This window comes from Pseudorasbora parva, chromosome 11 (assembly GCF_024679245.1).
Source record: "Pseudorasbora parva isolate DD20220531a chromosome 11, ASM2467924v1, whole genome shotgun sequence".
Classification (NCBI taxonomy): Eukaryota; Metazoa; Chordata; class Actinopteri; order Cypriniformes; family Gobionidae; genus Pseudorasbora; species Pseudorasbora parva.
In genome coordinates, this window is record NC_090182.1 from 7,508,377 (window position 1) to 7,533,723 (window position 25,347).

The 25,347-nt window shown below is 39.2% G+C and overlaps 3 protein-coding genes across 5 annotated transcripts in view; 2 read left to right on the forward strand and 1 right to left on the reverse strand.

Annotated features, from left to right (window-relative positions):
- Positions 1-3,392, forward strand: part of si:zfos-2326c3.2 (mitogen-activated protein kinase kinase kinase kinase 4) — a 91,265-nt gene extending 87,873 nt beyond the window's left edge. For all 3 annotated transcript variants that reach the window (XM_067456901.1, XM_067456903.1, XM_067456904.1), the window contains exon 32: positions 55-3,392. In XM_067456901.1, the coding sequence (XP_067313002.1) occupies positions 55-138 (84 nt within the window). In that variant the 3' untranslated portion in view covers positions 139-3,392. The remainder of the gene's footprint in view (positions 1-54) is intronic.
- Positions 3,393-6,357: 2,965 nt separating this feature from the next.
- On the reverse strand, positions 6,358-13,345 carry tmem129 (transmembrane protein 129, E3 ubiquitin protein ligase). The gene is made up of 4 exons (XM_067456450.1): positions 12,930-13,345; positions 9,701-10,175; positions 9,459-9,618; positions 6,358-7,380 (listed from the first exon to the last, which is right to left on the reverse strand). Exons 1-4 carry the CDS (start codon positions 13,132-13,134, stop codon positions 7,132-7,134), a joined length of 1,089 nt encoding a protein of 362 aa, XP_067312551.1. The 5' UTR covers positions 13,135-13,345; the 3' UTR covers positions 6,358-7,131.
- A 1,220-nt stretch (positions 13,346-14,565) lies between these two features.
- Positions 14,566-24,606, forward strand: LOC137092192 (uncharacterized). Its single transcript, XM_067456452.1, has 3 exons — positions 14,566-15,730; positions 16,729-16,926; positions 23,796-24,606. The coding sequence occupies exons 1-3, from the start codon at positions 15,292-15,294 to the stop codon at positions 24,155-24,157; spliced, it is 999 nt and encodes a 332-aa protein (XP_067312553.1). The 5' UTR covers positions 14,566-15,291; the 3' UTR covers positions 24,158-24,606.
- Positions 24,607-25,347: the final 741 nt, after the last annotated feature.

Below are 25,347 nucleotides of genomic sequence, written 5' to 3' on the forward strand. Positions count from 1 at the left end.
ATATGAATGACTAAAAGTTCTGAAGCGTTTTTCTAAGCCTGTGTTTGTCTGCAGGTGTTTTTTGCTTCTGTCCAGTCGGGTGGATGCAGTCAGATCTACTTCATGACGTTAGGACAGAACTCACTCTTCAACTGGTGATCTTTTGGATCCCCAACAGAGGGTGTTGCTGAGTAAAAACATCCATATCCCAATAATGAACAATCTCTGCAAATAAGATTCAAATAATCAATTTTCCATGTTCACATGTAAACATGATATATACACATTAATACATGTAAAATAGGTCATATATTGCATCCTGTCTGACAGTGTCAGCGTTTGTCGTCTTGATCTGTGCTTAACCCCAAAACAGAAACCTTGTTTTGGATACTTCATATTTGGTCCCTAATACCTAATTATTTTATTGTATAATAACCATGGCTGGTACACGGTTTGGTGTGAAACCAATACTAACAGCGAGTAGATGAATGACTAACTGTTGTACGGTCAGGTGTTGTTTCGTGGGGGTATATGCTGACAATTCACAACTGAATTGATACAATAACTGTGCACTTTCAGCTTTAATTTTAGGGACTTTTCAGGTAAACAAATGTTATAATCAGTTAAACTTTGTTGTTTTTGTTTATTATAGCTCTCAACATACATAACTGGACACATAATCATGATAAAGGTTATATATAAAAGGTTTGTTTATCTGTTGGTCGCAGGTCTTTTGGATGCAGACTAAATGATGAGTGTTTCCTTGACTGTCTGTGAGGAGTCTGAACAGCATGATTTATTTGCCGCTGGTTTTGTTTGTTTTAGATATTGTCCGCATGAGCAAACTGAATCTGGAAAAGAAAAAAAATCTTCTGTGCATTTGAGAATTCACCATTCAATTTCTAACAGTCATCCCTCATCACTCCCTCGCACTTTGTAACAAATCCTTCCCTCGCGGGTCAAAATGACCCGAAGCTCTAAAATTAAATTACATTTTTTCTTTGTCCAGAAAGCTTTCATTTTAATTATTTTTTTATGCATTTTTTGTTATTTTTTATTTTATTTACCTTTAAAATACAAGATGTTATCAATAAATAATAATTTAAGCACATTCTTCACATTCTTTCAACTTTATTTCAAAATAATCACAATTTCATGCATAACCCTTTTAATTCAGCTCAAAATATCTTACATATGCAAGTACACTGTATTTGCTGACCTCTTGTAAAAAATAATAATCTAACATGATATTTCATGACTCTTGCCACTAGATGACCCTAGCTGTTCCGCTGGGTCCTAAAGTCAGTTACACATACACATGTAGACATTATAGAAATGTTTTTTGGGTTAGGCTTCGCCACTTAGTTCCAGTGAAAGGAACTCTTAATGCTTCAGCAGACCAAACATTTTGGACAGTTTTATGCTCCCAACTTTGTGGGAAGTTTTAGCATTTTTAACTTGATTTTTGAGCATGTTGAATTATTGAAGCATTACATTCATTCCTAAGGGGGTCAAAATGACCCGCGGTTGAAGGATGTGTTACCTTTTGAAATTGTAACCACAAAAATCCTCAAATCCAGTAATTTTTTTATGTATTTGTGGTTTAAGTATACGACAAAAGTCCTAGGGTCTTGGACCACTCCAATGAACACTCAATAAAACATTTTTTTTTTTAAAAACACATTCAAATACGAGTTTCGGGTCAAAATGTCCCGAGGGAAGGAGGAGGCACCAGTGCGGGCGGCCATAGTTTCCAAATTGGTTGTTGATCACATTAATTTTTGTTAAGCTTCCTTTTTAAACCTTTCTATTTTGTTTTGTTCAATTTTGTGTTTTATCTCCAGTTCCACAGAGCCATACCAGACAGCAGCAGTGTCGGCCCAGATCCGGTCCACATCTGGTACATGTTGCTTCTACATATACCAGATCTGGGCCGGATCTGGGCGACACTATGTCTGGGTTTTCTCATGCTGTAACACAGAGCCTTAACATTCAGTGTGAATTAGGTTCTCATTAGTGTTCTCTGTTGGCCGTACAGTATTTGTTAAATGTTGAAGGAAAATGAAGTGTTATGACATTTTCATAATTTTTTGCATGTAAAAGTAATACAGTAAAGTGAATCCTGGTTGTTTGTGGAAAAACACCACATGTGATTGTGGAGATGGCTGATTCTGTTGGAAAATGAATTGAGCAAAGAAAAGCACCAGGAAGTGAATGTGAATGTTTTAAAGAAAGTAGGAATGTCGGAAATCAGGAGTTAGACAATAAGAGGTATGGATCGACCCAGACAGCAACATATTGTCGGCCCAGATCCGGCCCACATCCGGTTGTGTCAGACACTGTTGCTGTCTGGGGAGCTTGGGATACGTGGGATTGGTAGCTGTAGAATTGTTACATCTGGACAACATTTATTATGTACTCAAAGCACTTGTGTTTGTAAAGTTGCAATACTTCTGAACCATTCCTTGAAAACACAAATGTATGCACTTTGCATTGCTTGTATTACAGACTAACTTGCTTGTTCATGCAGCCGTTCTATTTTCACACTGAGATGATTTATCTCAGTAAAATGTAAAATATGTCTGCAAGTAAAATGGCACCCAAATGTTTTTTGTTTGTGTGAGCATGCGCAGTTATGACACACAGGAAATGATGCTGGCTGTAGATCAGAAATGCTGTTTTGTGGTCTTGTGAAGGATCATGATCATTTGCAGCAGGAGAAGTCCATCACAGTGCATTGATTTCATGCTGTAAATCAGAAAAGCATCTCATTAAATCACAAAGGGGAGCGTTGCATAATCATCAGACAGCTCTGGTTGTACTGGAGGCTGTGCTTCAGTAATTCTGCTCCATTAGGAACCACCTGTTGTGCCCGAATCCAGCCCACACAGCCTTATCAGCTCAGCCAGATTATCCCATTAGTTTGGGCATGAACAAACTAGACGACTCGTTTTTTTGTTTTCAAATAACGTTTCTCAAGTGCTGTTTTTCTTTTTCACCAAGCAGGACATGTCCGTATATTCTCAACTGTGCCTTAATGTGTGTTCTGAGTGGCATCTAACTCAATCTTAGACATAATAAAAATCTTACATTTTAATTGGGTTTTGTTTAAAATCAAAATGTCTTGAGTTGGTTTCTGTATTTTCACTTTTGGTCAAACGTTTAAAGTATTGTACATTAACTACAGAATTGGAAGCTTTTTTTCTTTGTAACAGTGTAATTTGACTGTATATTACTGTATATACATATTCCTAAATACTGTTTTATAGACCGCTATTATCTAGCATAACGGAAGTACCATATAATCAACACTGTTATGCTTGTTGGCTTTGATTCTACCAACACAAAGCTGCATATCTGTATTTTGTGTCGTGTGTGGCTGAATTGAGCCAAATAAATGCTTTAAGGATGAACGGGTCAGCGTGTCTTTGGTTGTTCTTCACATTTGAGTGATACTATAATTGGAGATACATTTTGTATTTTGAAAAGTTGCGGGAAAAAACTGTTCCCGAAAAGAAATTCTTAACAGCATCTTTTTTTAAAAATGTAATTAATAAATCAGTGCGTGCAAAAAAACAAAAAAAACAAGTTACTTCCTTTTTTCTTTTCATTTTTTTTTTTTTACGAAAAAGTAATTTGTTTATAGTCAACAAATGTGAAGAAATAACATTGGTAACAGAGTTTGACAGTAACAGGATTGAACATTTTAGCAAAAAACTCCACTTGGTACACACACACACACACACACACACACACACTTCAGTGCTTCAGAATCAGATCTTATTAGTGAGGGGAAGTGACATCATTTCCTGTTTAGTTGTGGGAGATAATTCCACCAATTAAAGGCAAAGTATGGTATGGTAACCGAGTTGACGCAAGATTTATGGACAGGTTTTTATAAGAAAAGTTTTTTTGGTAACACTTTACAATACGGGTGCACTAATATGCATTAATTCATGCTTAACTAATGCACAGATAATCATGAGTTAATGTAGGACTAATGGTGAACTAACCCATTTATTAATGATTACTCAATTAATTGTTCGATTCATTAAATTCTCGATTAATGTTTCCGGCGCAGCATTAAAGTTGGAAAAATATGGTTACAGCAGGGGTCCCCAATCTCGGCCCTGGAGGGCCACTGTCCTGCACAGTTTAGCTCCAACCCCAATCAAACACACCTGAAACAGCTAATCAATACATATAAAGGCAATGATTAGCATTGATTAGCTGTTTCAGGGGTGTTTGATTGGGGTTGGAGCTAAACTCTGCAGGACAGTGGCCCTCCAGGGCCGAGATTGGGGGCCCCTGGGTTACAGGTTGCCTGGCATAATTCGACAAAAAGGAATCACGATTTTCAGTTTTAAAGACACTTTTTACAGAAAATATATAATTATAGCCTGTAACATCTTGTGATCCATGACAATGAGTAACATTATTATAATTATTAAAATTATAACAAATAGCCTAGAGAAAAAAGCAGAATTTTTTATTTTATTTTTTGGAACACCAAATGTGCCCACAGTTACAGAATCACCCATAAATTGTGAAGTAGCCATACAAGGTGAAATCATGTAACCAATGGGAGTGTCATTAATTAAGTGGGGTTCACACCTGTTGTGTGTGTGTGTGTTAGTGTGGAAGAATGTGTGTGCGGGAGCACATATTTCCGTTGAACGTTCAAACTGTAGAAATAAAACAAGATGAAGATGCACGGATCGGCGTGTCATATCATACGTGTTTCCTGCTCTCCTTGGTTTTGGAGTGTTTTTATTGTGCCGCTAGAATTCAGTCAACATGAACGCCATTGATGAGTCAACTTTGGATTCAAGAGGCCCTCACGCTTGTTTTAAAGAAGAAGAAAAAAACATTATTGCACAGCTGTACTTTCAAAACAAGACCGACGTCGTTGGACACGTTTGCTGCTGGTGAACCGGTAGGACATTGGGTTATGTTTTCTCTTGTGTTTACGGATGAATTTGAAATGGGCCGGGAAGGCTTTTGCTGTTTGGTTGCGCGCTGCTGGTGTGTTTAATGAATCGTTGTTTAGACCGCTGGCTGGGTTTTTTGTGAATCTGTTTTGATTGGCGAGACATGGTGTTGTGAATGGCGTTCTTTGGTTTAGAAAGCGTATTAAGTGCGTTGTATTTTGACGAGCTGAGGTGCGCGCGCTTCAGTCATGAGCGAGATGGAAGCTGGTGCTGATGTTGAACCTAAACAGGAAAAATGTGCAAGAAAAGTTCAACTCAAACGTGATTCAAAGTTCTATAGGCTACCATGACCTTCTGCTAAAAATGAGAACGTTTCAGCTGCAGCCTAGCCTACGTTCTGAACTTGAAACTTTGATGTAAACTTTTAGAGGAACACGCCGACTTGTGGCACTTTGGCTTATCGGCTTATGGAATTGTTCTACAATATTCATGGCAGTAAAATAGGGCATTCTAGTCAATCTACTGCAGTACTTGCTCTCTCAATCAGTAGAAAATGTGGTTAACACCTCGTCCCCTTGGAATTATAATCTGACGTTTTTGTCAAAATTGAGTTATTCACATTCTTATTCTGTGACAATTTATTTACATTAAGTAATGTTTTTTTTTTTTAAATTGTGTACATTTTGGGACTTGTTATTGAAAAAAACAAAAAGGTTCTATCTACAAAGCCGAGAACAAGCTGCGAGAAAACTGACGTCATTTTATTCTCGCAGCTCTCTGTTCTTACCGATACCGAGTATCAGTTCTCCGCAAGAACAGAGAAACAAGTTCTCGCTCGGGGCTGCAGCCCAGGTTTGGGAGTTCTCGCAGCTTGTTCTCGGCACATCGCCTGAGCAGAACTTTTTTCTTGCGGGTGTCCGAGAACTATTGTGTGATTGGTCAGAGATTTAAAGTGGGCGTGGTTAATGTGGAGAAACGCAGATGATCGGCACCTGCTTTCTCATGAAGTATGAAATGCACTGGCCAGAGCTAACTTTGTTCTTGCCACATCGAGAAAATAAAAACACATCTTTATTCTTACAGAGTATATTCCAAGCTTTACTGTTAGCCAAAGAAACGCTTTTATTGACAGCTGGCTCAGCAAATGCTCGATCTATGAATGTGTGTCCCTGTGACATCTGAGTCCAGTGAAACGCCGCCTCAAGACCAACACCTCATTTTAAAGCCCCATCCCCACCGTCCGGACATGTTAGATAAATAACAGGCCTATGTGGAGCTAAACTGGATCAAACGTCAAAGCAATAAACCTTATGGCTATGATGCATGTACATAATGTGTGTATGCAATAGGCACATTACCACGTGCATTATGAATATGATGCATGTACAAAACAAGAAGCCGCGTGTCTAAAACATTACAAGAAATAATTTGAATTAAAATAATCGGGTGGGCATCAGATATATTCAACTTTATTACAAGAATTAAGCAACATGGAATTTCTCCATTTGTCAAAGTTTGAATTAAGGCAAGGTGCATGTGATCAAATTATGTGAATATTTTCTATAAACTTGTTTTGCATTTCTGCTATAAAAAATGTGTATCTCAGAAAGTGTCTCATATTTCATTAAAAAAAATACCATCATGGTCAATTTTAGCAATCTTTTTTTTTTCCTTCACATTTACTAGAAATATTTATAATTAAATGTTACGTTCTTTACATAAAAAATGCAACAAACTGGAAATTATACAGCTATAATGACACACTGTTCTACTACATTACTGATGCTTTCAAGACTATCACCAGACTATTTGAACAAATTCCATTTATATCTAGAAAACATTATCTTGGTAACATTACTTTTAATCTTGATTTTTAACTCTTTCACACTGACCCCAGGTCATCTTTAGTCCTACCATTCAGATCCTTTGTACTGTGACAGTATCTTCAGAACTTTAGGCACATTCTCCCCAATAGAAATAAATATACTGTAACAAATATTACTATGATGGTATATACATACATACATACATATATACATACATACACATTTAATTTTTTGCCCATACAGGGCATGAGATTCGCTGTCATTAGATATGTTTGTAGCTTGTTTGGAGGCACAAAGGTTTTGAGAAAGCACATAGAAGTGCTCAGAAATACCAGGTTCAGTGTCATAAAGGCCAACAGCCATGAAAAGACTGAACTGAATTAATATCAGTCTCCTCAATTAATGGGACAAACATCCAGAATGCAGAACTTGGCCCTGCAGGTGGGACACGGTACCCTGCTGCTCAGCCACGTCTCCGGCTGCTGCTGGTCCTGTCGACTGGCAAACCATTTGCCCACACAGGTGAGGCACCACATGGGGCGGCAGTAGCACTGCTGGCATTCGCCTTCGCCGTCTCCCTGGCACAGGCGCACAAGCTTCACGTTGGCATTGACTTGCATGCATCCAATACATGGCTCAAGTTCCTAACAGGAAAAGTTTACAGGTTTCTTTAAAAACATACTATGTTCCAGTTGTAAAAATAAACATTCTTAAAGGGATAACCTACTCCACCATTTTTTCATATTAAACTGTTATTCCCTTAAAGCTACACTGTATAATATTTTCCCCCATCTAGCGGTGTAAAGGTTTATGACCATCCAGTGAATAATAGTTTCTGTTCCTCTCAATTCTGATTTCGTTTTAACTCCTACGGTGGCCGATTTAGTCCAAGATTAACACGGCAATCCCCCTCTTCACATTCGACACGGTGCCATCGAGTGTTAAAACGCGAAAGGCAAAGCTTGAATTTACGGGTATGTCCCTCTTTGGCTAATGTACTTTCAAGATGGAGGAGCAACATGGCGACCGGCATTCGAACCCCTCACCCGTATGTATTTTCAATGGCATATTATAAACTTATGAGAATACTTTATAACTTGAAAGAAGTAAATATACATTAATGCGCACATATATTTTTGAAGGAACTAAGTGTTTTTAGCTAAGAATAAACTAAAAAAGTTACACAGTGTAGCTTTAAGACAAGTTGATACATCCCTCTCTAGTCTCAGTGCGTGCACTTAAAGGGTTACTTCAGCGATTAACATATGGCTTTGTATCAGTAGAAACCCTTGAGTATATTTAAATGATTGTGCTTTCCCCCCTCATATCCCCCTGAGACGAGATTTATGCATTTTATATCTGGAAAAATTTCTCCTATGATTCCTCCTACTAAATACTAAAGACTACAGCCAGCAGAGGGAGCCATTTCCTCATGTTTTGAACCCGTGCATGGGGATGGAGATCACACTCAGAGCTCAGCTCGCAGCTACAGGCACTCATTTAAACGGAGCTATGGTGAGCAATGTAAGTCTTTTAACTTCTCAAATTAATTTATATGAAAGTTAAGCTTGCAAAGGCATGAACTGAAACATGCCAGACTGAACACGCGTTGTGACTGTATTCCGCGAGTGTAGTCGCGATGACCTCAGCTCTCATCACGAGAGCTCATCAGCTCATTTATCTCACTCCTGCAGTTAGTGCTCAGTGCTGTGACACTCGTGCGGCGACTTACTCATTATATTGAATAGACACGTTCAGTTTTTAATTGTAGTGTCTTCTCCAACTCAGTCACAGTAATCCAGTAGCGGTGGCTTTGGGAATGGCCTCACAGGGCAGCAAAGCATTTTGGGAATTGTAGTCTTTCATCCCCATGAGACAAATACATTTGTCTTTTCTCAGTCTAGAAGGCACCAAATTCAAAAATAATTTCACATTTCTACTACATTGATGACCCAGTTTAAATACAGATTCATCTTCCCAGCGCTGAAGTACCCCTTTAATCGCTGACGCACGGTGACGATCTGATAGCATTTAGCTTAGCCCACTAAGCCCAGTTCAGGGGGAGAGGATTTTTCAGCCGGGACTTTTTACTGTGCCGAGGCGACGTACTCTCAGAAGTACTATTCCACCACACATTATAGTTCTCCTTTTTAATCCGCTTAGAAAAGCACCATGTTTTATTTTGTCACCATACTTGATCGTTAAACTATTTGTGTAACTGTATTTAAATAGGAGAAACGTGGAGGTGTTTGGTCGCTTCTAACTTGATCTCTGTTTGGTACCATAGTGAATGAAGTGGGCTTAGTGGGCTAAACTAAATGCTATCAGATCGTCACCGCGCATCAGAGAGATTAAGAGCACACACTGAGACAAGAGAGGTGTGTATCAACTCGTCTTAGTTTAATATGAAAAAGCGGTGAAGTATCCCTTTAACTTTAAAGAATCAGATGTTGACGAATCAACAACTTTAATTTGATTAATTGGAGTCAGACAAATAACTGAATAATGAATTTTTTCCCTGACTATTGGTTCAGGATGGCAGCGTAAGCTTCTAGCCTTACATAACCAATTCATCACATCATTTTTAGGGTTCATAGTATGAATTAGTACTTGATATGCTGCTTCTTGGAGCTGACTGCTTTGGTTCAATCTAGTAAAGAAGTCTGTGAAATGTCTATAAAAGAACGAGAGAAAAGTGAGTGCTGGTTGTTTTAGTGCTCACCTGGCCACTTGGACACCTGTAGACTTCATTCAAGCCCACATATGACTTAAAGGTCTCCAGAAAGAGCTCACTCATTGTCAAATGGATGACCACGTTGGCGGCGTTCCTGATGGGTGCGTGCAGTTTCTCCTGCAGCTCGACGTACTCTGTGGATTTCAGCCTGCAAGGGAAAGTACAGTGACCCTTGCACATCACTGAAGAAAATGAAAGGAGGCACATCCCTTTCCTAAACATGAAATTACCTGATGTCAAAAGGCTTGACTTTGGGATTGATACTGGCGACAGTGATGGTGACGATTTGCACCGGTGTGTTTAATTCAGGCGACAGGTTGTGATGCTTGGAGTCTGTGACGGTCAGATGACAGTCCTGATGCAAGGCAACGTGCAAGGAGTACGTCGTGACCTTCATCACCCAAGTATCGGTGACAATCACTCTTGCACTAGTAGAACCGGAAGCAAATTTATCGATGCGGCGAAACTCTGTGTTGATGGATGAGGCGACGGCCCTCCAGCTGGAGCGTTGTAAGGCATGCGTGCTGAGCGCCTGGCATATCGGATGATTAGCCCATCCACGTCTGGACCAATAGAAAGCAAGTGCACAGCTCAAAAGCTGGATGCCCAGTGACAGCCCAAAGTACATTTGCCATCCATGACTTGCATGATGGATGTACATGAGGTTCTGTTCAGGAGCTGCAAAACACATTCCTATGTAGTATCCTGCAAAATAAGAAAAACATGGATTCAGAAACACTATGTTCATGCGAGGAAAACACATGATCAGATGCATTAACCCTAACCCACTCTAAATGATCAACATGAAACACAGGATGTCATTTCACTGCTATGCTGACAATGTGTTTTAAATGTTCATCTCAATGAATCCAAACCGAAATTATTTTATTTGGGTCTTTGTCTGCTATGGCAGCACTAGAAAGAATACCGAACAGTTAGAAATATACGATCATGTGTTAAAAAATTGAGCATCATAAATTGATAATGAGCTTAAAATGGATAGACAAATTAAAGGTCCTGTTCGTCGCGATCCCATCTTTCAAACTTTAGTTAGTGTGTAATGTTGCTGTTAGAGCATAAATAATACCTGTAAAATTATAAAGCTCAAAGTTCAATGCCAAGCGAGATATTTTATTTAACAGAAGTTCCCTTTCAAAGCCTATAGCGAACGGCCGGTTTGGACGACACCCCTGCACTTCCTTCAGGAATGACGTCACTACAACCGTTTGTTGACTAACCCTCCGCCCACAAGAACACGCAAAATAGGGGGCGTGGTCTCGTTGCTCTCCCACGTGGAGAAGAGCGCGCATTCAGCGCTTGCATCTCCCCGTTATGGTAAGAGGCGGGACCTTTCCGGGCAAAGTGCGCTAAGCTGCTGTCCAATCACAGCGCGGTAAGCGCTGGCCCAATCAGAACTCGTTACGTGTTTCTGAAGGAGGGACTTCATAGAACAAGGAAATCATCAGGCCGTTTTTAGGACCGAGGAAACAGCGCTGAACAGATAAGTAAATTGTGTGAAAAATACTGTTGTTGTTTTTTTTACACGTGAAACATGAACTCATGTTATATTGCACACTGTAAACACAAACAAAGCTTTGAAAACACACAAAAAACGGGACCTTTAAAGCTGTTGTATGTCAAATGGCAAAAGTTGAGCTGTTTTTAAACTTTTTAAATACTTAGTCATTCATGTTTTTATTTATCTTTCTGCTTAGACTTCTGCAACTCGCTCTATCAGGTTATTAAGAAGTCAATTCTGGCTCGGATGCAATTAGTGCAGAATGCTGCCGCTAGACTTTTGACCCCCCAAAAATATTCCTCCCATTCTTGTCTCATTAATTTGGCTAACTGTAAGATACCGAATCGAGTTCAAAATGCTTGGTATTCAACAGTGGCGTAAATGTAATTAGTTACTGACTGTACTTAAGTATCTTTTTGGCTACTTTGTACTGAGCATCAAAGAAATGAGCAACTTTTTCTCTCTACTTGACTACATTTTTCAACATGTCAATGTACTTTTTACTCCAATACATTTGTTTTGAGTAATGCAGTTAGACGCTACATTTTGCATGACACCTAACACTTTCTGCAGCAGTTTGTTTCTGCTATAGATAGTTAGAAGCAATATCCCCATCTAAGGGCACTTAATCTATATCTATATCTTGTATGCTTTGCATTTACTCACCCTAACTTGTCAGCAAAGCTGCTTTACATGAGTGCATTAGCAGGTTAGTTGATGAATCGCAGGAGTTTGATTTATGAGATGAGGTCATGACTGCAGCCGAAACCAGCACATCCAGTGCAAGAAGGCTTTGACTATTTAATTTTACTTAACATTATTTTAAATCCTCTACATTGACAACCTTTTTGAGGGATATTGGTTTACTTAAGACCTTTTTGTGCACTTGCGCTTCACTTAGACTTTTAAGATGCTGTTGTGTCGACCTTGATTCAGTTTTATTTTGATTTTAGAAAATACCGGTAAACATGATTTCTTATCTCACAAATCAATTGTTTCTTATTTTCAATGTGATGTCTCTTAGGTGTTGAGGAATAGTGCATCGGTGAGCCTATATTTAGTATTAAATACTTAAGTACTGTTAAAATAAGATGCTTTAAGACTTTCTCAAATTGTATTGGAATTGGTGACTTGTAATGGAGTAATTTTTCTGTACTTTTTACTGTACTTTTACTCAAAAATGGGTTTCAGGTACTCTTTACACCTCTGGTATTAAAAGTCCATCAATAATCCCACTCCATCTTATCTGGCAGACCTCCTCGTAAGTCATGCTCGCTCTAGATCCAGTGCTCTTGCACTCCTAACAGTGCCCAGAACTAGCTCTAAACACAAGGGTGACTGTGCATTTGCAGTGGCCAGTCCCAATTTGTGGAATAAGATAACACTAGTTATCAGAAGGGTGCCGAATTTTGTCATTAAGTCTAGGCTAAACACTTATATTTTCTCTTTGGCATTTTAAAAATGACTTATGTCTTATGATTGTACTACTTGTTTGTAAGTTGTAATTATACAGTGCTATATAAATAAAGAAACAGAAAAACATTGACATTTGACACCAAATGATATAATCACCCACATGATATCAGAATTTCATCTTGCTTGTCCAAATAAATAATAGCATTTGCACCTAATTGCATAATTTTGGGCCACTGGATAATATTGAAATGTCTAAATATTGAATAAATGTTCCATTTTGGAGTTAAAAAGATGACTACTATCCCATCTAATCCTCAAAACACATTGATGAGCTACATTTGCACGTGACACGGTCATGTGACAACAATATGGGCAGTTTTAGCAATCTGTGTAGAATGAAAATTTTCTATGCTAGGTTTCAGTAGAACACCAACAACACGAGGACTTCAGAATTTGATTTTTATTACATACCGACATCAATTATGTTTAACCCACTACAGAAAGGTGTGTGTACGGTGTCATACCGAGCGGCAGGAAGCTGTGGAAGAGCACCGTGAGTGTCGTCCGTCTAATGTGGTGCTGGATAAAGCTAATGTCTTCGCTGCCCAGCCACTCCGAGAACAAGTGCTGGACCGTCAAACCGGCCGAACGAAACTCATTCGGCGTGAAAACAAAACACAACGCGAATACCATATAAGCCAAAGTAAATGTGGCGTCCGGCCTGTCCATGTTTACATCCACACGCGCGTGAAGCCGGATGCAACTTCCTGAAACAGAAGAACAATAACTCGTAAAAAGTAACGGATACCCTCGACTTTTTTATCCCTCTTGTCTAGCATATATAGCTATAAATAATTAATGTGTCAGTGAACGGCTCATAAACACAGTAAAAGCAAGCAGCATGTTTGTAGCTATTAAATGACAACAGTGGACGTGGCAATGATGTTTTCAAAATAAAAGTCACTAGTGATGGGCGATTTCGAATCACAGCTCTATGAAGCTTCGAAACCTTTACGAATCTTTTGTTTCGACTCAGTCATTCGAAGCGCGAATCAAACAGTAAAATAGGCTTCGATACGCTATAATAACTATTTTGACTATAAATTTCCTGAAGAAAATGTGAGTAGTGTTTGCAGTTGCAAAATTCGGTTGCTAGGATGTATTGACTACTGAGTTTGTGCTAGGCTGTTGCTACGGTGTTCAGGGTGGTTGGTAGGGCGTTGCTATGGTATTTGTCAAAAAATCCTTTTGGAGTTTCACTTTGTCCTGTGTCCTGTAAAAATAAATAAAAAATATACTCTTATTTATTATTATTATTATTATTATTATTATAGAGCGAGAGATAGAGACCTAATTGTATCCTATTAAAAGCCTGTTGAAATTATCCTAGATTATATTTATGTATTGTATTATAAAACAATTCCCACAGAATCGTATAGGACAAGACATAAGTATCCTAATCCATATTATCCTAATTCCCAATGGAATCCTATAGGAATAGTTCCAAAATATGATATAAATACTTAATGGAATCCTGTACAGGTTTCTTATTGGAATCCTTTAGGATTTTTTTTAAAAGGGCTGGGTGCAGGTTGCTAAGGCATTGCTAGATGGTTGAGGGGCAATGATCTCTGAACCCATGATTCATGGAGTCACTAAGAACCATTGGACAAGTATCTTTGATCAGTTTTATACGTTTGTAGATGTTTTAAATAGACATTAGTATAATTAAAAGGAATAATAGTAGTTACAAGTGTCTTATTTGCCTGTTTAGTTCAACCATCCATGGAATAAACAAACAAGCTCTGAAAATTGATGAAAGTACACATATTATACAGAGACTTGATATTTATTCATTAGATGATTTTATAGACTTTACTTTCGATAAAACATGTATAATGGGTTTGTAAAAGGTATTTGTATGCATGTTTGACCTGAGTTGTTGCATTTACGCAGTTCTGACCAGCAGGGGTCACCAGCGCATGGCGTTTCGAAACAGTGAATCAAAATGGTTTTGCGAATCATTTGGTTCAATTGATTCGAAGCTTTGAAAAGCGTTGGTTCTCCCATCGCAAAAACTCACAAGCGCACTGAAATATAAAATAAGTTATAGGATATATTCCCAAGTTTTTTTTAATGCATATTTATCAACGTAATTAAATCGATTAACAGTGAATACAGGTTAAGTGAAAGTTGAGATCAGCACTGTTTATCATGATGTGAGGGTTTGTTATTGTCATCAATGGAGCATTTTCATGCAGCTTTTGCCTGTGTGAGGGGTCCATATAGGTCAGAAGTTGATAACCCCGGTGTTGAACAAGCGAAATGGTTTATATTATTGTTCATTTAGTAAAATCAAAATGTCAGATGTTTGAATTAAAAAAAGAAAGAAGTCAAAACTGATGAAAGTCAAAAGTGATGTATTTTTTTACCAGTAAGAAGCAGCATTCCACTTCCTTCTTTATGTACGAGTATTTACTGACCATGTTTATAAGAGCACGTATTGGGGTCATGTTTCTCATATTTTTACATGTAGGATTATATATTAGTCATGTGAGCGCTATAATCCGATTGCCGTCAGAAGGGTTGGCCGACATTTGACTGACAGCCTACCACACCAATGAGACTGCACCTCAAAGATTACAACCAATTGAAATTGGGCATACGACAGACAAGGGGGCGGAACGCAGCCCTGTGATTGGCTGTTTGCTTAAATCCGCAGCCTCACAGGCACCATTCCGTTCACAATACATTACTCCGAATCAAACAACTGTCGTTAGTCTGAATTTTGTCTTTTCTTAACATCTTATTCTGAATACCCTATTATACTCTATTAATATCCATTAATATCGAAGTAATTGCGGCTTCTGCGAGATCCAGGCAGAGATGTCAAGCAATCGAAGAAGCACACATTTCTGGAGCGAGGAAGAGACAGATTTCCTTTTACAAACTTTGAAAGAGATGAACATAGACCGATACCGAGACGGACGGAAGAACCGCAACAGCCTGATCTTCAGGAAGGTTTGTGCCAGGCATAAAGGGGCAGGCTTTGCGCGCTCATGTGATCAAGTCAAACATCGCTGGAAAACCCTCAAATCCATTTACTATAAGGCCAAGAAAAACACCAGCAGCTCCAATGCGGCATTCAGACACTTTGATACAATGGAAGAAATCTTTGGACACAGGCCTTTAGTTGTTACGACAAACCAAACTGAAGTTGGCAATGACTTCAAAGACAGATCCCCTTTGTCGGACAGCAAATGCTTCACTTTTGAGGATGGTGAATGTGATGATGATGATGGTGATGATGATGATGATGGTGATGGTAAGTTTCACTGTAAGAAAAAAAGAAAAAAGTACCAGGGTAGAATCATGTTTTGGTTTGTTTTAAAACGATGATACCTGGGTATTTATCATATGTCTTGAGTACATGTTGTATAAAGTATTGCACCACGTGATATTACCATCAGATACCACCATGGTACTGAAACAATTTTTTTTGTATAGATAATGTGGAAAAAAGAAAAAAGAAGAGGAAGCTTTGGGTGAAGTTTTCTTGAGAAAATATACACTACACTAAACACGCTGATTATAACTGACTGTAATGTGCTGTATGAATAAACTGAGTGAGTTTATTCAAGTATAACATTTGCATTTAATCATTTAGCAGATGCTTTTATCCAAAGCGACTTACAAAAGAGGAGAGCAATAGAAGCAACTAAAACAAGGGCAACAACCTGTAAGTGCTGTAAGAAGTCACAGTTAATCGAACAGAACACAAACTTTTATTTATTTATTTATATATATATATATATATATATATATATATATATATATATATATATATATATATATATATATATATATAATACATATACAAACAAACAGAAAAATGAATTGGATAGTTAAGTTCTAGTCTTTCATTGATCAGATGCAGCTGGAAAAGATATGTCTTAATGTTTTTTGAAAATGGCTACAGACTCTTTTGCTCGAATTGAGATAGGTAGGTTGTTCCACCAGGTGAGAATGTTCCAGGAAAAGGTCTGTATAAGATTTTAGTCACAGTATAACATTACAGTAACATTACAGTCACACAAGTAGAACATTTTAGTCACATTCAAAGTGGAACAGTAAATAAACATAGATAAAAGTTCAATTAAAATAATTTACGACCGTAAGCTCATTTTGAAAACAGACAAATAATGAATAAGGATGAATACAAGGACATAAATGCAGTGCAATAGTAACAGTACTCAGAAGAAGCAGCATGTTGTTGTGAAAGATTTATGAATTTCTAACCTCACGTGTGTTTGTCTGCCAAAGATAATGGAGTGGATGACACAGCAGGTGGAATTCAAGAGGTCCATTCAGTGAAAACGGAGAATGAACCGCTCATCCTCACGCAAGCGTCTCATGAGAGCTCCACCTCTACAGAAAGCTCCACACCCACCCAGCCATTCACTTCTACAGACAGCATCGCATCCACACAGCCATCCACTTCCCAGCAGCCTCCTGCTCAAGGTCTGCTAAACAAATCTCATCCTATTTTAGCTGTAAATATGAACATTTTAAAGGCTCCTAATGTTGTTTTGGAGTCTCCTACAACCAATTTACAGTGCCTTGCGAAAGTATTCGGCCCCCTTGAACTTTGCGACCTTTTGCCACATTTCAGGCTTCAAACATAAAATGAAATTGTAATTTTTTGTGAAGAATCAACAACAAGTGGGACACAATCATGAAGTGGAACGAAATTTATTGGATATTTTAAACTTTTTTTTTAACAAATCAAAAACTGAAAAGTTGGGCGTGCAAAATTATTCGGCCCCCTTAAGTTAATACTTTGTAGCGCCACCTTTTGCTTTGATTACAGCTGTAAGCCGCTTGGGGTATGTCTCTATCAGTTTTGCACATCGAGAGACTGAAATGTTTGCCCATTCCTCTTGCAGAACAGCTCGAGCTCAGTGAGGTTGGATGGAGAGCGTTTGTGAACAGCAGTTTTCAGTTCTTTCCACAGATTCTCGATTGGATTCAGGTCTGGACTTTGACTTGGCCATCCTAACGCCGCATTCACACGGGGCGTAGGCGTTAACGCTTGACGGAGGGCGTGGCTGAAGCTGGGTGCTGACGCGATCGTCATAGTGACAACAGCCAATCACATTAACTTGCCGCTTGGACAAAAACACAACACAAAAAAACGCCTTTTTATGACAGCTAGTCTGTGAGACGAAATGAATGCCGATTTGGTTGTATGTGTGAGTGGGATTTGCCCGTGTAGTTGTTGTCAGCGCACTGCACAGGTGCATGAAGCTGTTAAGAACATTAAATCCTGAAAAAGCACCGACAGCAGGAAGAATATCACGTAGTGGTCCGGGAGCTGCGTCTGGAGTTTTAACGGTCTATGGTCTGGATGGTTCACGGAGCTGTAATGAACGCAATTGGCTAGCGTCTGCTGTAGGATATTTGCATACGGCGATCTGATTGGATGACGCCTGCGCTGGCGCTTGAAAAGTTGAGAATTCTTCAACTTCTGCCGCTTGCAACGTGAGTGAAGCGCCGCGACGGAACCCACAATTCAGTTCGGCAACAGATGAGGTCACCCATTCAAAGTAAATGGGAAGCGTTAACGCCTACGCCCGTGTGAATGCGGCATAACACCTGGATATGTTTATTTTTGAACCATTCCATTGTAGATTTTGCTTTGTTTTGGATCATTGTCTTGTTGGAAGACAAATCTCCGTCCCAGTCTCAGGTCTTTTGTAGATCAGGTTTTCTTCCAGAATGGTCCTGTATTTGGCTCCATCCATCGTCCCATCAATTTGAACCATCTTCCCTTTCCCTGCTGAAGAGAAGCAGGCCCAAACCATGATGCTGCCACCACCATGTTTGACAGTGGGGATGGTGTGTTCAGGGTGATGAGCTGTGTTGCTTGTATGCCAAACATAACGCTTTGCATTGTTGCCAAAAAGTTCAATTTTGGCTTCATCTGACCAGAGCACCTTCTTCCATGTTTGGTGTGTCTCCCAGGTGGCTTGTGGCAAACTTTAAACAACACTTTTTTTCCTTCTTGCCACTCTTCCATAAAGGCCAGATTTGTGCAGTATACGACTGATTGTTGTCCTTTGGACATAGTCTCCCACCTCAGCTGTAGATCTCTGCAGTTCATCCAGAGTGATCATGGGCCTCTTGGCTGCATCTCTGATCAGTCTTCTCCTTGTATGAGCTGAAAGTTTAGAGGGACGGCCAGGTCTTGGAAGGGGTATCAGACCACTGCAAATCTACCATCTCAATATTATCGTTTGCACAGTGCTCCTTGGGATGTTTAAAGCTTGGGAAATCTTTTTGTATCCAAATCCGGCTTTAAACTTCTCCACAACAGTATCTCGGACCTGCCTGGTGTGTTCCTTGTTCTTCATGATGCTCTCTGCGCTTTAAACAGACCTCTGAGACTATTACAGTGCAGGTGCATTTATACGGAGACTTGATTACACACAGATGGATTCTGTTTATCATCATTAGTCATTTAGGTCAACATTGGATCATTCAGAGATCCTCACTGAACTTCTGGAGAGAGTTTGCTGCACTGAAAGTAAAGGGGCCGAATCATTTTCACGCCCAATTTTTTAGTTTTTGATTTGTTAAAAAAGTTTGAAATATCCAATCAATTTCATTCCACTTCATGATTGTGTCCCACTTGTTGTAGATTCTTCACAAAAAATTACAGTTTTATATCTTTGTTTGAAGCCTGAAATGTGGCAAAAGTTCAAGGGGACCATGCAATCAAAGGTCACAAACATTAATTTTCTCATAATATATATTGCACATCACAACATTGTTCAATGATTCTCAAACGACTCGTCGGACTCTCTCTAAATTCCTCCTTTCCGTGTGCTACTCTGCTACATTACTCTGCTAATAGCTACATTTTTGCTCATGGTTTAACTGAATCGTCGAAGGTTAGCAGGAAGACGTTGGTCAATAAAGGTAGATTAAATGCATTAAAATATTTGTTTTTGGAGGTTTGCAAAGTATTCTGATTTAGCATTTGACTGATTTTATTCATTTTGATGAGTACTTAATCTTTATTGTGCAAGTGAGGGGACTTTGGGACAGAAAAGCTGTCAGTTAAATAAATGTGAAAAAATAACTTTCATTCCAGGCAGGTTTTTGAGCCCGTAAATTACGACTTCAAACCACGCCTCACGACTTTGTAGCGTTCCAGGCAAAGTCACGCCAAACTGCCTGAGCACGAGGAATTGTGGTGGCTAGATGGAAACAAAGCATGGCGGACGATAGGGGGCTTATGCTCATTTACAATCATTTATACCGTCAAAGGTGCTTACTCCCTGCTTATTTGAGGGAAATGGTGGATAAAAAAGGCACATGAGGCAAGAGAAGCTGTTATACCTTTTATTTTACATTATTTGTATATTTGGAAATGTATTTGGTACTGCATCCGTAGGGGCTGCCACTGTTGTTTCGTGGGCGATGTGACGTCAGAACTCGTCACTAGAAAGAGCTCAAGGGTGGGAAGTCCCGGGTTTGACTGCCGTTCCAGTGCACTTTCACCAGTAGAAAGTTGGAATAACACAGGACACGGATTGCCTGGAACGCAGCATTACTTGCGTTTAGGGGTGTAACGATATATCGCAATACAAAATATGACGATATAAAAATATGACGATATGTATAGTTGATGGAAACGATATGATTCGCGATATAGAGTTGTTTTATCCAAGGCTTAACTTGCTGTAGTAGGCCGATTCATAAAGTATAATTCACCCAAACACAAATTACCAAATGTAGGCTACCACAAATGTAAACTCTGACATCATGTACTCACCATTGTCATTTTTTTTATTTATTTAACTTCCAAACACAAATGAAGATATTCTTTATGAAACCTGAGGGATTTATGTCCCTCCATTTTTAAAGTCCATTCCTCTCAAACTTAAAAGATGCAAAGAATGTCATAAAGGCATGTCAAAATAACTAATCGAGTGTCTAATTCAAGTCTTCAAGTCTTCTGAAGAGACACAATGGCTTCATGTGATGAATATATTTATCACGACGCACATACTGTAGTAAACACGGACGTTCAAATGATTGCGTGACGCGCGAAAACATGAGAGAGAGGAAATGCAGAATTAAAATTCTTGTATGAGCTAAATGTTTACAGTTTGAGAGCGGTCATTCTGACGAGCTCTCTTGTGATTAGAGCTCTGCTGGATTGCATTGATCATTTAAAAGTGCACGCGCTGCCGGAACGGCGTTCCTCAGTGAGAGCGCAAACATCATTTAAATCACCAGATGACATTTAGTTTTAGTAGTATGATTATTCAAAGCATTTCAGATGGTTCATTTTTACATACTGCATTAATAGCGGGAGAGGCAGGACATAGCAGGCATGGGGAGCGATTCTGCCTGCAATGAAAGCGTAAATAATGTGTGAAGGAAAAAAATTAAAGTTTAGAGTATGTGACATTATTACATTAATAATCGTATTCCATATCTATATTTCAACTATAGATAATGTTGAATGTATAATAATGCAATGGGGGAACATTTGTAAGTCCTGATAATAAAACACAAATAATAATATATAATAATAAAAAAGTACAAAATTTAAAAAGAAAATCTTTATTTCGGCTTAAAATATCGGAATACATATCGTATTGTGAGTTCAGTATTGAGATACATATCGAATCATGACATGAGTGTATTGTTACACCCCTGCTTGCGTTACATTTTTAAAAAAAGTAATGCGTTACTTTACTAGTCCCTTGAAAAAGTAATCTGATTACGTAAATCGTTACTTGTAATGCATTACCCGCAACACTGCTGAGTACTGACCCATCTTTCAAGAAAATCCTGTGTTTAACTCAGAGAATTGAAGGGTTAGTTCACCCCAAAATGAAAATTCTGTCAGTAATTAGAAAATCAATAATTATTGGCCGATTTTAAAACAAAGTTTTAAACCGTTATGAATCGATTCATGATTCGGATCGCCAATGTCACATAATTTTGGCAGTTTGATCCAGATCATGAATTGATACGCTGATTCATAGCGGTTCGAAACCTTGTTTTGAAATTGGCTTATATCACTATATAAGTCGCTATTTAGGTTTTTTGCGCACAAAAACTTGTCAGATCGGGACACGGACTCAGTCTGCAGGCACCAAAATACAGTTTATTGAAATAACAGGAGTAACCCAAACGGGTATAAACAATAGTCCAGATAGAAACAGCAGAACAGAGGAGTCACAAGTCTTATCAAAATCTGGACAGGACCAGACAAAAAAATCCAAAAAGGTAACGAGTCAATAGCAGAGCCTTCTGCCGAAGAATATTAGGACTATCAAGCCTGAACCAGGCGGAGAAGCGCAGCACGAGGCACAGAGTAGGCAGGGCTGGCGGCGCTCAGATGGCACGTGAAGCAGGGCAGCAAAGGAGATCTGTGGTCAGCGTTAGAGAGCGAGACCAGGGCCAGATGCAGTGGGAATCCACCTAAGGAAAACAGAAGCGTAGCAGAGAAAACAAAACTAAAAGATGAAGACCAAAGGCAAACAGTCCTTAAAGCTTGGTCTAACAAAGACAGGACAGAAATCCAAACTCAGAGAATACCAGACAACCAGACTAGAGGAGTGCTTGCACAGCCACACCAAACAACGAACTGGCACAAGACAACACACAAGAGGGACTTAAATAGGAGATCTAATAGGTACAGCACAGGTGGAAAGAGTGAAACAATAACGAGGTAATGAGTGGAATAACAAGGGGGTGGGACCAGACACCACAGTGACAGCACAGCACAAGGTGACTTAAAGCAAGCCCAAGTGCTCCAAAACACAAACTCATGACAGAGACAGGACATGAACGGACAGATCAGCCCAGGGTCATGACAACTATTCTCGTCTCTTCATAAAATGATTGTAGAGCTGCTGTAGTGAGATGGGCTTTGTAACGACGTCTTTAGTGCCTTTATGGGTCTTGAGAGAGGAAATGGCATTGGTGTCAATGAAGGCCTTTCTGAGCCATCGGATTTCAACAAATCTTAATTTATTCATATATCTTCATTTGTGTTCCAAAGATGAACGGAGGTCTTAAGGGTGTCGAACGACATTAGGGTAAGCAATTATTGACAGAATTTTCATTTTTCAACTAACCCTTTAAGAAACAGTCGTCTGTAAATTGACTTTTGAGGGTGGGTCAGGTTGTTCGCATAGACTGGCATTATGCAAATGTCTTTTCTAGTGACGTAGAACCATAATGCAGTGGGATTCAAATTTTAAAAAAAAAAAATCCTCTCACTTGCTGTGAGGACTCGTGCAGTAATGCGATCTCATGCGTGTGCGTGATTCGCAATTCTCCACTGTTTTACACTGGTGTATAAATCAGCACAGTGATGAAACCATAGACCGTAAAAAAATATGGACGACTCAACATCATCCGTTTCTGCTTGCCAGAGTTGAAGCTTTCAGGCGGCCTGCACGGCGCTGACATCTTGGGACCGAGACTGCGCAGTAGCGATTTCGGGACCGGAGTTGCGCAGTAGAGAGCAGGAAGTAGAGCAGGAAGTACAGTCGCGATATCAAAAGCCCGCCCACACTCTCACAGATGCAGAACAATTCATTATGTTGGTGTGAAATAAACAGTTATGGAGATGTAGAAATTAAAGCTAAAGCTCCAATCTGCTCCCGAAAATCCCGAATAAAGTCCGTTAGTGCCTCAGTGACAACTTCACTCAGAGAAGACGTCGCTCTCAGCTGTCAATCATGACGTCACACCCCCCGTTTTTATAGCATCCGATAACTAAGTAAAACTAAACTTATATTAAAAACGAACACTTGAAATGAAATCGTGATGATAACTTTGGGAAAAAATATTTGAAGTGTAATTTTATTGTTTAGTTTGCCTCGCGTCCATTAGAAAACCCAGAGGGGCGGCTATACTGGGGCCGGTCACCGGGGGGCGATCGAGGTGCGAAAGCTTCAGTATCTTTTTTTATTTTTATTTTTTATTATAGATTGTTCAAATACAACATTTAAGGCATTTCTTACAATCATATAACCATTTTCCGTGTTGATACAGCATTCGAATAAAATAAAAAAAGAACACAACCAAACACACACATAAAAAAAAATGGGGTAAAGCTTCAGTATCTGAGAGGGATACTGCAGGCTTGGATGAAACGGTGTTCCCGCTCATGAATAATGTGGACAATCTAATGGCATTGTTTTTTGGTGTCAATCAGAAGAACGAAATTGCTCAACTCCAAAAAAAATTAACCTCTTCACCCTAATATTCGGGTTGATATTGTTGATTTCAATTTATCTCATGGGGCCACTGTCCTTTTGCTGACGGTGTGTATGCTCTCTCTGGTGTTTTTTCAGGTATGTTCAGACGCAGAAGGTCTTGTTGCGCTGCGTTGCACGGCCAGTATCAAGAGTTTCTTGAAAGGATGCAGCAGACACAGAACACGTGGCTGGAGCGGCAGTGGGAACAGAGCCATGCGCGAGAGGAACGGCTCATTGCTAGAGTGCTGACTGAACACACACGATCTATGGAGGCTTTAGTCAACCAGCTGTTTGCAGGGTTAAGAAGCCTCCTGCCCCAGTCCAACCCCAATCTTCAGTCCAATCCTCAGCCCGAAATCCTCAATCCTGCACACCAGACAACATCCAGCATGCCTGCTCTGCCTGAAGACGATTCAAATGGCCACTCGTCAGAGACTCAGAACCAGCCATCAAAGTAATTTAAGGAGTCCGTCAAAACCTGGAATATATTGTTAATATTGATGCATTCTTAGATTTCATTTTGAGCGACTGGTTTGTAAAACTTTAAGTAGCGATCGAGTTCAGAAGCCATGTTGTTTTATTTAGCTTACTGTGGTATTGGTAGACATCTTGTAGCTATTTTTTTTTTCTGTACCAGCTTCTGAATGAAGTATCTGTCAAATGTTCAGTCATGAATAAAGAGTCTGTGTCTAATGTAATTTATCAGGAGCCTTGATGACATGCTATGTCTGTGAAATATGTTCTCTTATCTATTCATTTTATGATTTCTGGAGGATCATGTGAAACTGAAGCCTGGAGTAATGATGAGTTACATTCTGAAATATATTAAAACAGAAAACTGTAAATTGTAATAATATTTGACATGACTGTTTTTACTGTATTTTGATCAAATAAATGCAGCCTTGGTGAGCAGAAGAGACTTCTTCAAAACATTACTTCTTCACAACCTAAACATGGTAGTGTATTTATGAATGGATGTGTCTCTAAATCCCCCATTATCAAACATTTAATATAAAGATAATTTTACACGTTTTCCCAATGTTGCTCTGGTTTTCTCCACAGTCCACAAACTAATAGATGTGCATGTGTTTGTGAAACATCCATCTGTCCAAGTGTTTCCTCCACCTGTGGTCCAAGACACTCGGACAGACACACACACACACACAGACAGCGAATGTAAATTAATCAGTTCCAGTCTTTCTTTTTAAAACTTACTAGAAGTTCAAGTGCCATGTATAAGCTAACTAACATTTTGTTGCCATGTTTAGAAACTAGTTTTAGTTTCTTTTTGAACAGAACAAGGAAACTCTGGCTCAGAGAAGGACAAACCCTTCCCAGAAGTCCCATTTACAGCTACTGTGAGAGCTGTCCTGAAACCAATATTTTTCAGTGTTTGGGTAGCTTTTGTGTTACTCTGAGCCTGGGTCAGACGTGACAACCCAGTGTTTGGATAGTTTTTGTTACCCAGGTCCTGGGTCAGATGTGTTGGAAGGGTTGAGTTATTTATAACAGGCTTTTTGTGACTTCTTCAGGAGCGAGGAATGTGCAGCTCAGTCAAATTGGGTTGTTTTTAACCCAGTATTTTTTTTAGAGTGAGGAGTTTGCATCTGAATCCAATGCAGACAGACAATGCATCTTCTCTCCTAAA

Bases quoted from the DNA above. Each gene is read 5' to 3' on its own strand.
- LOC137092192 (XM_067456452.1), top strand. From the start codon at position 15,292: ATGTCAAGCAATCGAAGAAGCACACATTTCTGGAGCGAGGAAGAGACA. The intron at 15,731-16,728 runs GTAAGTTTCACT...TGTCTGCCAAAG, and splicing joins TGATGATGATGATGGTGATG to ATAATGGAGTGGATGACACA. The intron at 16,927-23,795 runs GTCTGCTAAACA...GTGTTTTTTCAG, and splicing joins CCAGCAGCCTCCTGCTCAAG to GTATGTTCAGACGCAGAAGG.
- tmem129 (XM_067456450.1), bottom strand. From the start codon at position 13,134: ATGGACAGGCCGGACGCCACATTTACTTTGGCTTATATGGTATTCGCG. The intron at 10,176-12,929 runs GTATGACACCGT...CTTATTTTGCAG, and splicing joins CCACAGCTTCCTGCCGCTCG to GATACTACATAGGAATGTGT. The intron at 9,619-9,700 runs GTAATTTCATGT...TTTCCCTTGCAG, and splicing joins GTCAAGCCTTTTGACATCAG to GCTGAAATCCACAGAGTACG.